General features: G+C 37.6%; 1 protein-coding gene across 2 annotated transcripts in view; it reads left to right on the top strand.

Moving 5' to 3' along the window:
- SLC30A7 (solute carrier family 30 member 7) overlaps positions 1–13,201 on the top strand; it is an 86,682-nt gene that overhangs the window by 58,369 nt on the left and 15,112 nt on the right. For both annotated transcript variants that reach the window (XM_032867228.1, XM_032867229.1), the window contains exon 9: positions 7,513–7,603. In XM_032867228.1, the coding sequence (XP_032723119.1) occupies positions 7,513–7,603 (91 nt within the window). The remainder of the gene's footprint in view (positions 1–7,512; positions 7,604–13,201) is intronic.

A 13,201-nucleotide genomic window follows, 5' to 3' on the forward strand; every position in this document is an offset into this window, starting at 1 on the left:
AAGTGCTTATATATTTCAAGTACTGTGCTGGGCACTGGGACTAAAAAGAACATGACACGATCTCTGACTCTAGAGGACTTAATCATGATGAGATGCTGTAGTGGAGTCCAGAGAACTTTAGCATTGGAATCAGCACATCCAACTCTGCCTCTTCCTAGTATGTAACAAAGAGCAAGTTGTCTTGATCTCCCTGAGATGGTTTTCTCTTAGGCAAAATGAGGGAGCTGGCCTAAATATCTCTTAAAATCTTGCCTATATCTGACATTCTGTCATTTCAGAATGGAATGTTTTTCTTAAGGTTACTTAAGGCTGATGTGAGGATCAAATAAGAAAAAAATTATGAAAGCACTTTAAACACTATTAAGTGTTGTCTAAACAAAGACATTACTAATTACTTACTAATATGACATTACTTACTAATGCTTTTGGTCCAAAGACCAGATTTATTAAGTGTTATAACTAAGTTCCAGAAGTTTAAAGAAAGGGTGACCTTTTCATGACTTTGGCTCTGAGTTAGGGGTATTTTCGGGTATCCAGTTATCACCATTATTGACTAAAGTAGGTACTGTGTGCATTGATTTTAAACCGTAGGTTTTGAAACCTAGCATAATTATAAGGTAAACCACAGTTCCTGTGGTATGGAGTTATCTCTTCTGTATTAGCCCCACTTGGGGCTTGATCTCACAACTCTGAGATTATGACCTGAGCCAAAATCAAGAGTCAGAGGCTTAACCGAATGAACCACCCAGGCACCCCTGCATTATGATTCTTGAAATTCTGTGTTAATAGGTAATTGTTCATCACTATGAAATAATCATATTTATGCAAATATAGCTGCTTATTTATAGCTTGCCCTAGGACTACTGTGTCTAAATGTAAAGTATATTTCAACTTTGGGTCAGTTTTCTTTGGCTTTTTGTCCACTAAACATTTTCAAGTATATGACATATACCAGACCTTCAATGTTTATGGGTTCTTTAAAAAGTACACCTATCTTTTTCTAGGTTCATAGATTGTAAGAACCCTTGATAATATGCAGAAGGACTGAGCCCATAAGCCAATTCAAAAAGTTGAATCAATAATTATGTTTTAATTATTATTATAGATGTTTATTCTCAGATCTAAGTAATAGTTTCAGCTCTGAAATTTTTTATTGCCTAGCATTACGATTATCACTAGTCTGTTCTTCAGAAGTTTTCATAATGTATCCCCTTTTCTTTTGTTTGGCTTATCATTACTGCTAGATAATTTACAGTTGAAATAGTGAGACTCACTAAAAGCTGCTTCTCAAGTGAAATTTGAATATATTTTCATTTGCAAAGTTACTGGCAATAAAGAGTAATAACTATTGCTTATTTAATCTGTTAGCATTTAAGCCTACATTAAGTTTATGTTTATGACTATATGATTATACATTTAATTTACCTTCAGCGTTTGAAGAATTAAACCATTACCCTGTTTTACTGGTAAACTCATATACCGAATGACTCATGCCTTTTATATATGCTAGGAAAATGGTGTTTCAATGTTAAAGTTAGAATTGAGTTAGTCAACCAGAAGTGAACCTCTAATTGTTTCCAAATGCTTACTTTTTGGGTTTGGATGCAGCTCTGAGTGTTAGCTAAGTCAGGAATTTGCTAAGCTTGTCTTTTCCCCCATATCCTTTCATTATGGGTAGATAGATGCATGCTAAAATCTGTTTTATGATATCCCATTACTATAATCAGAAAAATATGGACACAAACTCCTGAGCTAAACACAATTTTAAAAGGCAAAACTAAAATTTCTGCAGGTTTCTTTTACATTTTACGATCTTTGAAATTGTTATAGAAATTGACCTTCCTTCTAAATTGCTATATCACCATGCAACTTAGCAAGCACCTTTCTTTTTCCACCACAGTTTCATGACCTACTTAAAGATACAACTGAAATCCTTAAATAATTTCAGAATTACTGTTGGACAAAATTAGTGTGACACATCAGTGTGCTTTGGTGAAATGCTATTGAATGTAAACATTTTATTAAAATTCCACTGAAGCAGGCAACCATTTTGAATTTTATAATAACGGCAAAATCAGTAAATACCTCATTGACAGTTACCTAAAAAATACGTTGTTATTATTAATTCCTTATATCAATTGTGATAATTTTATTTAGTTATTTTAAAATTAATTTTATTAAAATGTTCATTTGCATTATGATTTTTTTTAATTTTTTTTTTTTGAGAGAGAGAGCGAGCACATGTGCTTGCTCACACTAGGGGCAGGGGTAGTGGGGGACGGAAAGAATCTTAAGCAGACTCCCTGTACTTGCTGAGCGTGGAGCCATAGACGAGCTTGATCTCACCACCTTGAGATCATGACCTGAGCCAAAATCAAGAGTCAGAGGCTTAACCGACTAAGCCTATTAGGATTATGCATTATAGTTCTTGAACTGAGTGTTAAAATGAGTGATCTCTAAATTCCCTGTTACTTTTAATAGTTTGTTATCTGTGATCATGGAAATTCTTCATCAGTTCTACAATCTTCAAACTAAGGGCCACATGTGAAAACAAATTTTATGGAAAAAGGGAAAAAATTAGGGTTTTTCTTTCTTTCTTTCTTTCTTTTTTTAACTGATGTGGTAGTTAGGAGCAGCTGGCTTTGAGGGGCAACATACATGAAATATAGACATAAAAATTTGAACAAAGTTTGGATAAATTTGTAGATGGTTCTGGGTGACTTTTTTTTTTTTTTCCTGGGTGACTTATTAAAGACTGTATTAGAGGGGCACCTGGGTGGCTCAGGTCATGGTCTCAGGGTCCTGGGATCGAGTCCCACATGGGACTCTGTACTTAGCAGGGAGCCTGCTTCTCCCTCTCTCTCTGCCTGCCTCTCTGCCTACTTGTGATCTCTCTCTCTCTCTTTCTCTCTGCCAAATAAATAAATCTTTAAAAAAAAAAGAGAGAGAGAGAGTGTATATTAGAGGAATGTCCTCCAGGTTTGAAGGCCAGTCCCTTCAAGGATTATTATAGCTTGGACTCAGTCATCTCTTTATTGTGTTTTAAATCACACATAAATTCGAAAAATAAGACTATAATAGCCTAGGGTATTCTAAAACATCAAGTATTTTAAAGTTGTTTGCAAAAAGATGTTTCACACCTGTTGCTTAATAGTATCATTGTTCATATTGTATGCCTTCTGCTATAGTAGAGTTGAGTTCTTTTCCAGTTTTCCCAACTCTTCTTTATTTTTAAAAGTAGATTTAAAAGTAAGTTTACAACATAGTAATAAAGAAAACTGTTGCCAGAAGTTCATGGGAAATGAAAATGGGTATACGCATCATGTCTAGTTGTTTTGCATTCATATGTGCCTTCTTCCAAATGGTAGGCCCTGAATAAGTGTTTGTTGCCTGATTTCCAGTCACCTGTCTAGAGGCTTTTTCACCAAAACTTATGAATCCTTTTGAAGTAGCTATTGTATATTATTTATCTTTTTATTTTCAGTGCTTAGCACATGCTCGGCAAATGGTAGGCATATAATAAATGTTTGTTGACTTTAACTTTTCAAAATTGAAGTTAGAGTCAAAAGACTCGGTCTTATTATTCTGGCTCTCCTCACTAGCTGTGTCCTTAGGCAAGTTCCTTTGGTGTTCTAGACCTTCATTTGCAACTCAAGAGTTGGATTCCATCTGGTTCTAGAAAATCTGATGCCAAGCAGAGTATACAGTAGTGCTTAATAATTGCTTATTCTTAGCAGTTGCTTAATAAAAATTCATTAGCAGGATTACCTAATTAATGATGGAGTAAATCAATTTGCCAGGTATATCTCAAGTATCTCAAGTGGTTTCTATTCGAGTGTATTTTGCACCTCAGATATCTTTAGGCATTATTAGCAGTTCCTTGGGATAAAGATTGAAGAAAAAATGCTCAAAAGAGTGAAACTTTTCTATGTGCCTCCTAGAGGAGGCATTAAAAAAAAACTTTTTTTATTCTCAAACTTTTTTCTTATTCTAGGAGGACCATTTTGGTGCCTTACTTTCTGAATAATAGTAAGGAAAGTGGGAAAACATAAAAATTATAAGGTATATAAAAATACTCCTGACTTTTTCCCTAAAAATGAAGGAGGGAGGAAAGAAAAATGTCATAATGGTTGAATTGTACCTTATCAGTCTACCATCTTGTTTTTCTTTGCCTTTTTTATAAATCCAGGGCATCCTCACCTGTATAATAATGGCACAGTAGGTAGAAACAGACACTGCTCTTCAGGTTAGTTGAAGGAATAACCATATTCTTTTACTGTCAAAATCCTTAATTCCACTTCAGTTGCTCTCCGTCTAACATTACCATAGGTATCAGATTTTGATTTTCTTTCCTTTTTTTTTTTTTTTTTTTAAATAGGAGCACAGAGAGGACATTTCATACAGTTTGGAAAACAGTTTGGGATCAGGAAATATACCCTAGAAGGGGTGACACTTGAGATTTTAAAGAAGGAATAGAAGCCAGACTACAGGGCTGTTTAGGGACATTCTAGGCAGAGGTAACAACATGAGCAAAGCATGAAAGGAGGAACAGCCAAAAGTAAAGTCCAGGTATGTTTATTTAGAGGGCTGAAAATGTGAAGCAAGGATTGATAGAAGGTGAAGCTAGGTGGGGCAGATCCAAAAATATGCCATGTTAAAGAGCTTACATTTAATCCCCAAGTCATGGAGGAGCTTTCAAGGGATTTTTTTAATGGGGAAGGGACAGGATCAGGTAACTGATTTTAGATAAATTAGTCTAATAGTTTTATAAAGAATGGTTGTATTAGTTATCTAAGGATGAATAACAAATTATACAAAAACCTAGTAGCTAAAATAATAGGCATTATCTTATAGTCTACTTTGCTTCAGGAACCTGGTCATATCCAGTGAGGCTCTCTGGCTCAGGGTCATTTACAAAGGTGGCAGTCAAGGTGTCAACCAGGGCTACAGTTATTCCAAGGTTCATTTGGGGTAGAATCTATTTCTAAGCTCCCTGAAGTGGTTGTTGAAAGTATTCAGTTCGTTCTATACTATTGGACTGAGGGTCTCAGTTCCTCTCCAGGGGCATCCCTCGGTGCCCTGTCCCTTGGGCCTCTCCATAGAACAGCTCACAGCATGACAGCCATGAGTGAAGAAGTGAGAGGGCAAGAGAGCAGGGGAACAAGATGGAAGGCAGCGTCTTTTAATCTAATTTTAGAAGTCCCATCTTGTCACTTTTGCTGTACTTTATTCATTAGCAGCAAGTCACTAGGTCCAGCCCACACTTAAGAGAAGAGTAGGGGATTACACAAGAACATGAATACTAGGGAGACATGGACTATTGGGATCCATCTTCGAAGCCGACTATCACAGTACTTGAAATAAGACTAGAGATAAAAATGACCCACTTAGTGCTCGCTTCGGCAGCACATATACTAAAAAATGGCCCACTTGGGAGGCTATTATAATAATCCAAGTGAAGATATGGAGATTATTGTAGACATGTTTAATAGAATGAAGGGGAGGGAATGGAGTCAGGAAATATGTAGGGTGTTAAATCATGAGAACTTGGTGATTTAGAGCATGAGGGTTTTAAGGGAGAAGAAGGAATTAAGGGTGGTATCTAATTATTTTTAGCTCTTAATCTGACTAAAGAATATTTTGGCTTGAATATGACTTAACCTCCTCTCTACATTGATAATTTGATTTTCACTATTGCCATCCCCTCCATACATTTTGCCTTTTGGGCTTGTCCTTGATGTTGCTTTACTATTTCTTTACTATATCCAATTAGACACTGGTTATTTCTCACAGTATCTGTTTAATTTTCCTAGTTGTCTCTGTTCCTGTCTTACTCTCATTATCCAAGTACTTCTCACTGTGCACATAAAGTGTGGGAATGGACTTGTCAATGCCTCCCTGTGGCTATTTCCTATCTTTAATCTAGATTCTAAAACATCTAATATTTATAAATCTGTCATTGATTTAACCAACGGGTTTTTACTGTGGGCCCACTTTATGACCGGCATTTTACTAGGCATCCTTGGGAATTTAATTGTGAACAAGACAAGCATTGTCTCTGTTCTCATTGTCTTTGTTCTTGTAATGTCTTCTCTTCCTTTCCACATGTCAGAAATACCACTAATTTGGGGGTTACCTGGCTGGCTCAGTTAGAGGAGCATGTGACTCTTGATCTTGGGGTCCTGAGTTCAAGCCCCATGTTGGGTGTGTGTTTGCTTAAATAAAAATAAAACTTAAAAAAGAAATATCACTAATTTTTAAGGTACGTCTCAACTTCTGCCTTTCTTGAAATGTATATTTGTTCCTTTTATCTCTATCTCCTACAGCTATAATTAGGAGGGTTTTTTACTTCGGGAAGTTTGAGATTCTCCACATTTGAAAGAGAGCACTGGTTTAAGCTATTAAGTGTAATGAAGCTGTCTGACCTCTCTCTTAGTCTGCTTCAAGCAGTAGAGCAGGGCATTGCCACCCTGATTCAGTGGAATCGTGTGGAGAGCTGTTTAAAAACAGATGCCTTGGCCTTCCCTCAGATATTTTATGTCAGAAATGAAAACAAGTAAGACTGTACTAAGGTGAACCTGATGTCTAGATAAGAGAACTATTGCACTGAATCACCCTTATCATTATACTGTTACTTGTTTCTGTACACTTAATCATCCGAATAGCTTAAAATAGTAATTTCCAAATATTGGTGGAGGACTAGCTACATCAGTACAGATGGATGTTTGGGCCCCATCACTAAAAGTGTTGATACACTAGATCTGTGGTTATATCCAGGCTTCTGTATTTTTTGAATAATGAAAGAATACTGATATATAATTGGGCTATAAAAATATTGGATGAATGGACTAATGTACCATATTAATTTTTTTGTATATTCTTTTACAACATATATTTTGTATGTGTCCTGTTCAGATATATACATGTCAATATTTGATAAACATTAAGGACCAGTCAGCCATGATGTCCCTTATAGATTACTTTGGAAGCTTCTGGCCAACTGAAATTGTATTTTAAATAGTAGTTGAATGACTGCTGTGTTTAGATTTTTAGATGCTCCAATACTATTCAGTAGTATAGTTTAGTGTTTCATACATTGGTGTATTTTGGTCTAGCTATTTTATTTTATTTGAGATTTTATTTATTTATTTGACAGGGAGAGACATAGCAAGAGAGGGAACACAAGCAGGGGGAGTGGGAGGGTTAGAAGCAGGCTTCCCGCTGAGCAGGGAGCCTGATGCTGGGCCTGATCCCAGGACCCTGGGATCATGACCTGAGCAGAAGGCAGACGCTTAATGACTGAGCCACCCAGGCACCCCTAGCTCTTTTATTTTAGATAATAACTTGCTGATCATATGAAAAATTTAGAACGACTAGATTCTTTTTCCTCATATTATTCTGATAAATCTTGTTTTGTTCTATTATAGAAGCATTATATGACTACTTTCTTGCAGAATGGGACTATCAGAATGTGGCTTTAATAATTTTTTTTTTTTTTTTACTTCTGTTTAGTGTTATTCCTCTTTTAAGAGAGTCTGTTGGAATATTAATGCAGAGAACTCCTCCGGTGTTGGAAAATACTCTGCCTCAGTGCTATCAGAGGGTAAGTTTCAAAGCTTCCAAACCATTAGATTTTATGTTGTTTTCAAGCCATTAGGGTTTTTAACTTTTACAAATAAGGGTAGCATATGTGTATAATTTAGTGTTTCTTCCAAGATTGAATGCTAACCATGAATGCCATTTGTACAAACCAGAATAAAATCATTGGAAAATATTGAACTTCACTAAAGAAAATGTGGCAGAGATTGTCCTCATTTAGAATTTGAGCAGTTCTTCTAAAATACGTGTATGAATAGCAGATAATGTAAGCATTTATTCAACATATTTTTTGAGCTCCTACTTTGTGCCAGGTATTCTAATAAGGTACTAAGTATATAAGGGTAAGCAAGACGGAGAGTGTCTGTGTTCAAAGAGGTTGCGGTTTAGTGGGGAAAAACAGGCACTAAACAATAAATTGGTAAATAAGAAAATATCCATGATAGTTACTATAAGAGAAATAAACAAAGTGATGTGGTAGACAGGGATGATCACGTTAGATTGACTAAGGAAGTTATACTCAAGGATATTGAAACCCTGATGACAAGGAGCCAGCCCTGTGAAAATCCTGGAGAAGAGTATTTTAGGCCAAGGAACTCTTTATGCTAATGCGGGAATTCTACGGCTGGAGCTAGTTTAGAGTTGTGAAGACCACAAGAAAAGGCCACTGTGGCTAAAGCATAGTCAATAAAGGGATGAGTGGCTGGAAAGGCTGGAGAGAATGGTAGGGCCCAGATCATACAGAGATTTGGATCTTATTTGGAGGTTTAGTTTTAATCTTAATCCGGGGAGAAGTATGACAAAGTTTTTAGGTGGGAAGAGGGTCATAAAACTTATGTTTTTAAAAGATTATTCTGCTTGCTATTTGGAGAACAAATTCCAGAGAGAATGATAGCAAAGAAAACCAGTTATGAGGTTCTTGTCATCTAAGTGGGGAAAAATGGTGGTTAGGACTACCAAGGGAACAGTGAAGATGGAGGTAAGGACACATTTGGGATACATTTTTGGAGATGGATTATGTTAGTGACGGGGAGAAAAAGTGGTGACACTCAACTAGGTAGATGCTGGTACCATTTGTTAAGATTCAGGCTGTGTTGATGCAGGTTTGAGGATGGACGCTCCCTCTAGATCAAGAGTTCTATTCTGGATACGTTAAAATTGAAATGCCTTCTATACTCTTAGGGGAAATGTCAGTGAAGTAGTTGAATATGCAAATCTGGTGTTTTAGGGAGAGTTTTGAGTCATCGATATATGAATAATATTTAAAATATTGGGGTTATGTGAGATTTCCTTGGGAGAATTCAGCTCTTTTTAGCTTTACTTTTAGCTCCAGGTTTACAGCACAGGTGGTGGAAAGCCAGGAAAGGGAGTGGTTAGGAAGGGAGCTGGAAAACCAGAAGAGGTGGTCTCTCAGAACTGAAGAAGGAAGCAGTTATGCCCTTTCTGTGGGGCGAGCAAGGTAGGAAGACAAGTGATCATTGATCGGCATCAAGAACACTAATAACTTGATGAGACCAGTTTCAGAGGCGTTTGGAAAGGAGACCTTGATTTGAGTAGATTAGGAGAAAATGAGTTGGGGAAGTAGAGATAGTAGCTACAGACAACTCTTTCAAGAAGTATGTCTGTTGGGCGCCTGGGTGGCTCAGTGGGTTAAGCCGCTGCCTTCGGCTCAGGTCATGATCTCAGGGTCCTGGGATCGAGTCCCGCATCGGGCTCTCTGCTCGGCAGGGAGCCTGCTTCCCTCTCTGTCTACTTGTGATCTCTCTGTGTCAAATAAATAAATAAAATCTTTAAAAAAAAAAAAAAAAAAAAAGAAGTATGTCTGTTAAAGGGAGCAAAGAAATGAGCTGACAGCCTGAGTATGGATATAGTATTACGGCAGGAGCTGTTTGTTTGTTTTTAAAATAGGATATGCTGGAATAGTGCTGTCCCATGGAACTTTCCCCAGTAATGGAAATATTATATAATCTTCAGTGCCCAGTATGGAAATCACAAGCAAAATGTGGCTGCATACACCAGGTGTATGGGTAGCACAATTGATTTTTAATGTAGTTTCATTCTCCTGTATTTAAATAGCCACGGGTGTCTGGTGATTTCCGTATTACACAGTGCAGCTCTGGAGCATGTTTGTTGATAAGAACGGGCCATCCTAGAGGAAGAAATCAATGATATGGTAGTGAAGGTGGCCACTGCAGGAATGCAGTTCTTGAGAAGATGAAAAGAACTGAACCACAGGCACCTGCGTGGCTCAGTCAGTTAAGAGTCAGACTCTTGATTTCAGCTGAGGTCATGATCTCAGGGTGCTGGGCTCGAGCCCTGCATGGAGCTCTGTATTCCCTCTCTGCCCCTCCCACCCACCTTCCTCCCTGCGTGCTCACGTGCGCTCTCTCTCTTTCTCTCTCTCTCTAAAGAAGAAAAAAATGGTAGAACCAGAAGCACTATGGAGGAATTCAGTGTAGAGGGGAGGCAGGGCTACCGTACCCCTAGAGGGGAGGCAGAAAGTGCTGACATAGATGAGGGTCAACTGGTGGATTTGGTGGTACAAGATAAGGGATTTTTATGTACTTCTATTTTATCATTTATAAGGCAGTGTCATCAAACAGATTGGAATGCCAGAGGAGGGGTGCCTGGGTGGCTCAGGTGGTTAAGTGTCCACCTTCAGCCCAGAGTGATCCCAGGGTCCCAGGATTAAACCCTGTATTAGGCTCTCAGGTTAGTGGGGAGCCTGCCTCTCCCTCTCCCTCTGCCTCTTCCCCTGCTTGTGCTCTCTCAGTCAAATAAATAAAATCTTAAAAAAAAAAAAAAAAAAAGGTGGGGTGTGCCCGGGTGGCTCAGTCTTAAGTGTCTGCCTTTGGCTCAGGTCATGATCCTAGGGTCCTGTGATCAAGCCCTGCATAGGACTCCTTGCTTAGCAAGAAGCCTGTTTCTCCTTCTTCCTCTCCCTCTGCCTGCTGCTCGTGTTCTGCCAAATAAATAAATCTTGAAAGAAGGAAAGGAAATGAAGGGAAAAGGGAAGGGGGAGTGAGAGAGAGAAAGAAAGAGGAAGAAGGAAAAAGAAAGTATAAAAGGGGTTTTTTTAGATATGGAAAATGAAGTGTTACTCATTTGACATTTGTAGTTATCATGTTAAGGTAGGGTAGGCATCATAACTGTGGAAGAGAAAGGGTCAGTTTATTGAATAATGCTTACTATAAGCTGGTCCCTGAACTAACTGTTTTACATATATGGTTTCTTGTCTTCACCATATTTATATAGGCTAAGTTTTATCTTCCTTTCCTTAGATAAAATCGAGGTTCAGAGAATTTAAGTAACTTATCCAAGGTCACAAATGCTAGTGGCTGAGCCAGAATTCTAGTTCATATCTGTCTGATTCCCAAGCTCATGCCCTTTCTATTATACCACACTGTCCAAGTAGGAAAAGCATCTATGACTACGCTTTCCCCATATTATTTAACTTGAGCAGAGTTGAAGCCAGTTTGTATAGGAGCATTCCTCAGTCTTGGCTACAAGAGTACTTGCACTCTTAGAGGTAGAGGAGATCTATTTAGTCGGTTGTTTTATTCACAGTAGACCATCCCGTGAGGATGCCATTCGGAAACATGTAGAGTGATATCAGGTTCAAGCCACTGTGTCATCAGAGTCCTGAAAGAGGAAGAATAAGTCCACCTTGACCACTTTCCCAGTAAAAGCAGTTTTTAAAAAGGCTATTATTAGTATTTTCTCAAATTTCCTACCAACTGTTTTAGAGTTTATAGAAAATAATGCCTACATTGATCAAAATCTGAAAAAAAAAAAAAAAGGAATATTTTTTGATAGCTCTAAGGTCAACTTGTTCTTAATTAACATCCCAAATAGGTTACTTAAAAATCAGAGAATCTCAGAATTGAAAAAGATCTTGTCTTTTTGGTAATAGGCATCCTAACAGGTGTGAGGTGGCATTTCATTGTGGTTTCTGATTTGCATTTCCCTGATGATTAGTGAGTTGAGCACGTTTCGCTCTTGGCCATCTGTATGTCTTCTCTGGAAAAATGTCTGTTCCCATCCTCTGTCCATTTTTTAATCAGATTGTTTTTTTGCTATTGAGTTATATGAGTTCTTTTTATATTTTGGATATGAACCTCTACCTTTTGAATTTTTTTTTTTTACCTCTTCAATTTTTAATGGTCCTTTCACATTTTCTATTTTTCTTATATTATGGCATTTTCTTTTTTTTTTTTAATTATAGCATTTTCTATATTTCCAGAAACTTATCCATTTTGTCTAGATTTTCAAACTTGTGTGTTTAGTGTGTGTGTGTGTGTGTGTGTGTGTGTGTGTTATACACATATACTGTCTCCTTAAAATTACTCTCCTTAAAAGTACTCTAAGGAGTGAGTTTCTAAGTCTTTATACACACACAATCTACTAAGCACTTACTTGGGCCAGACACTGTTTTAGATGGTAAGGATACAAAACATTAAAAAATACACATAGCCCTGCCCTTTTGAGCTTAAGTTCTGCTGGAGAGACAGACAATAAAAAGTATAAATAATATAAATGAATAATACAGTGTGTGATATTATGCTCCAAAAAGTAAAACATAGCAAAGAAACATAAAAATGAAAACATTATTATTTTACATAGAGTAATAGAAGACCAAGAGTACAGGAGCTACAGTAGCTTACTGAGAAGATGACATCTGAGTAAAAACCCAGACAAAATGAACCCAGTAGAAATGTGGAAGGAAGGTACACTTCAGGCAAAGGGCATAGCAAGTACCTTGCACCAGGAGTGTGCGAAACTTTCCAGCCAATGGTGAGGAGGCTGATTTAGCTGATAAAGAGAGAGCATGGGGATGCCTAGTAGGAGAGGAGGTGATTAGGTAACAAGCAGGCCATGTGACATGGGCCCATATAAGTCATTGTGAAAGCTTTGATTTTTATTCAGAGTAAGGTGGGATGCCATTGGAGGATTTTGAACAGAGGCAGGATCTGACCTAAAGTAATAGGATCGCACGTGGGATACAGTGATGAGAATAGGAGGAAAAGGTACAAGGCCAGAAATAGACCAGTTATTATAATACTATATTCTTACACTTCTACTATTATAATAATTCACACTAGAGATAATGTCAGCTATGCTGATAACGGTAGAGACGGTGAGAAGTGTTTGGATTCCACTTAGTGGCAGTACTTTATATATTCACAAGCTACACATTCATCAGTATTCCCTTTTATGGTTTTTAAAAGTGGTTGTAGTTTTATTTTTTCATTCTGCTTTTTCTGTTTTGGTTTTATTTTATTTTATTTTATTTTTAAGATTCTATTTATTTATTTGTCAGAGAGATAGAGAGAGTACAGGCAGGCAGAGTGGCAGGCAGAGGCAGAGGGAGAAGCAGGCTCCCCACAGAGCAAGGAGCCCGATATGGGACTTGATCCCAGGACACTGAGATCATGACCTGAGCCGAAGGCAGCCGCTTAACCGACTGGGCCACCCAGGCATCCCTCTGTTTTGTTTTTAAACCTCCATCAAAGTTAGTCTTGCCAGTGGTTGTCAGCCTTAGGCTGTGGAAACCTTAAGGAGCCATTGGAAAAACTGAGAGGTGTCCTTCTTCTTTTTGTTGTAA

Source organism: Lontra canadensis, unplaced genomic scaffold (assembly GCF_010015895.1).
Source record: "Lontra canadensis isolate GAN:19392208 unplaced genomic scaffold, GSC_riverotter_1.0 scaffold33, whole genome shotgun sequence".
Classification (NCBI taxonomy): Eukaryota; Metazoa; Chordata; class Mammalia; order Carnivora; family Mustelidae; genus Lontra; species Lontra canadensis.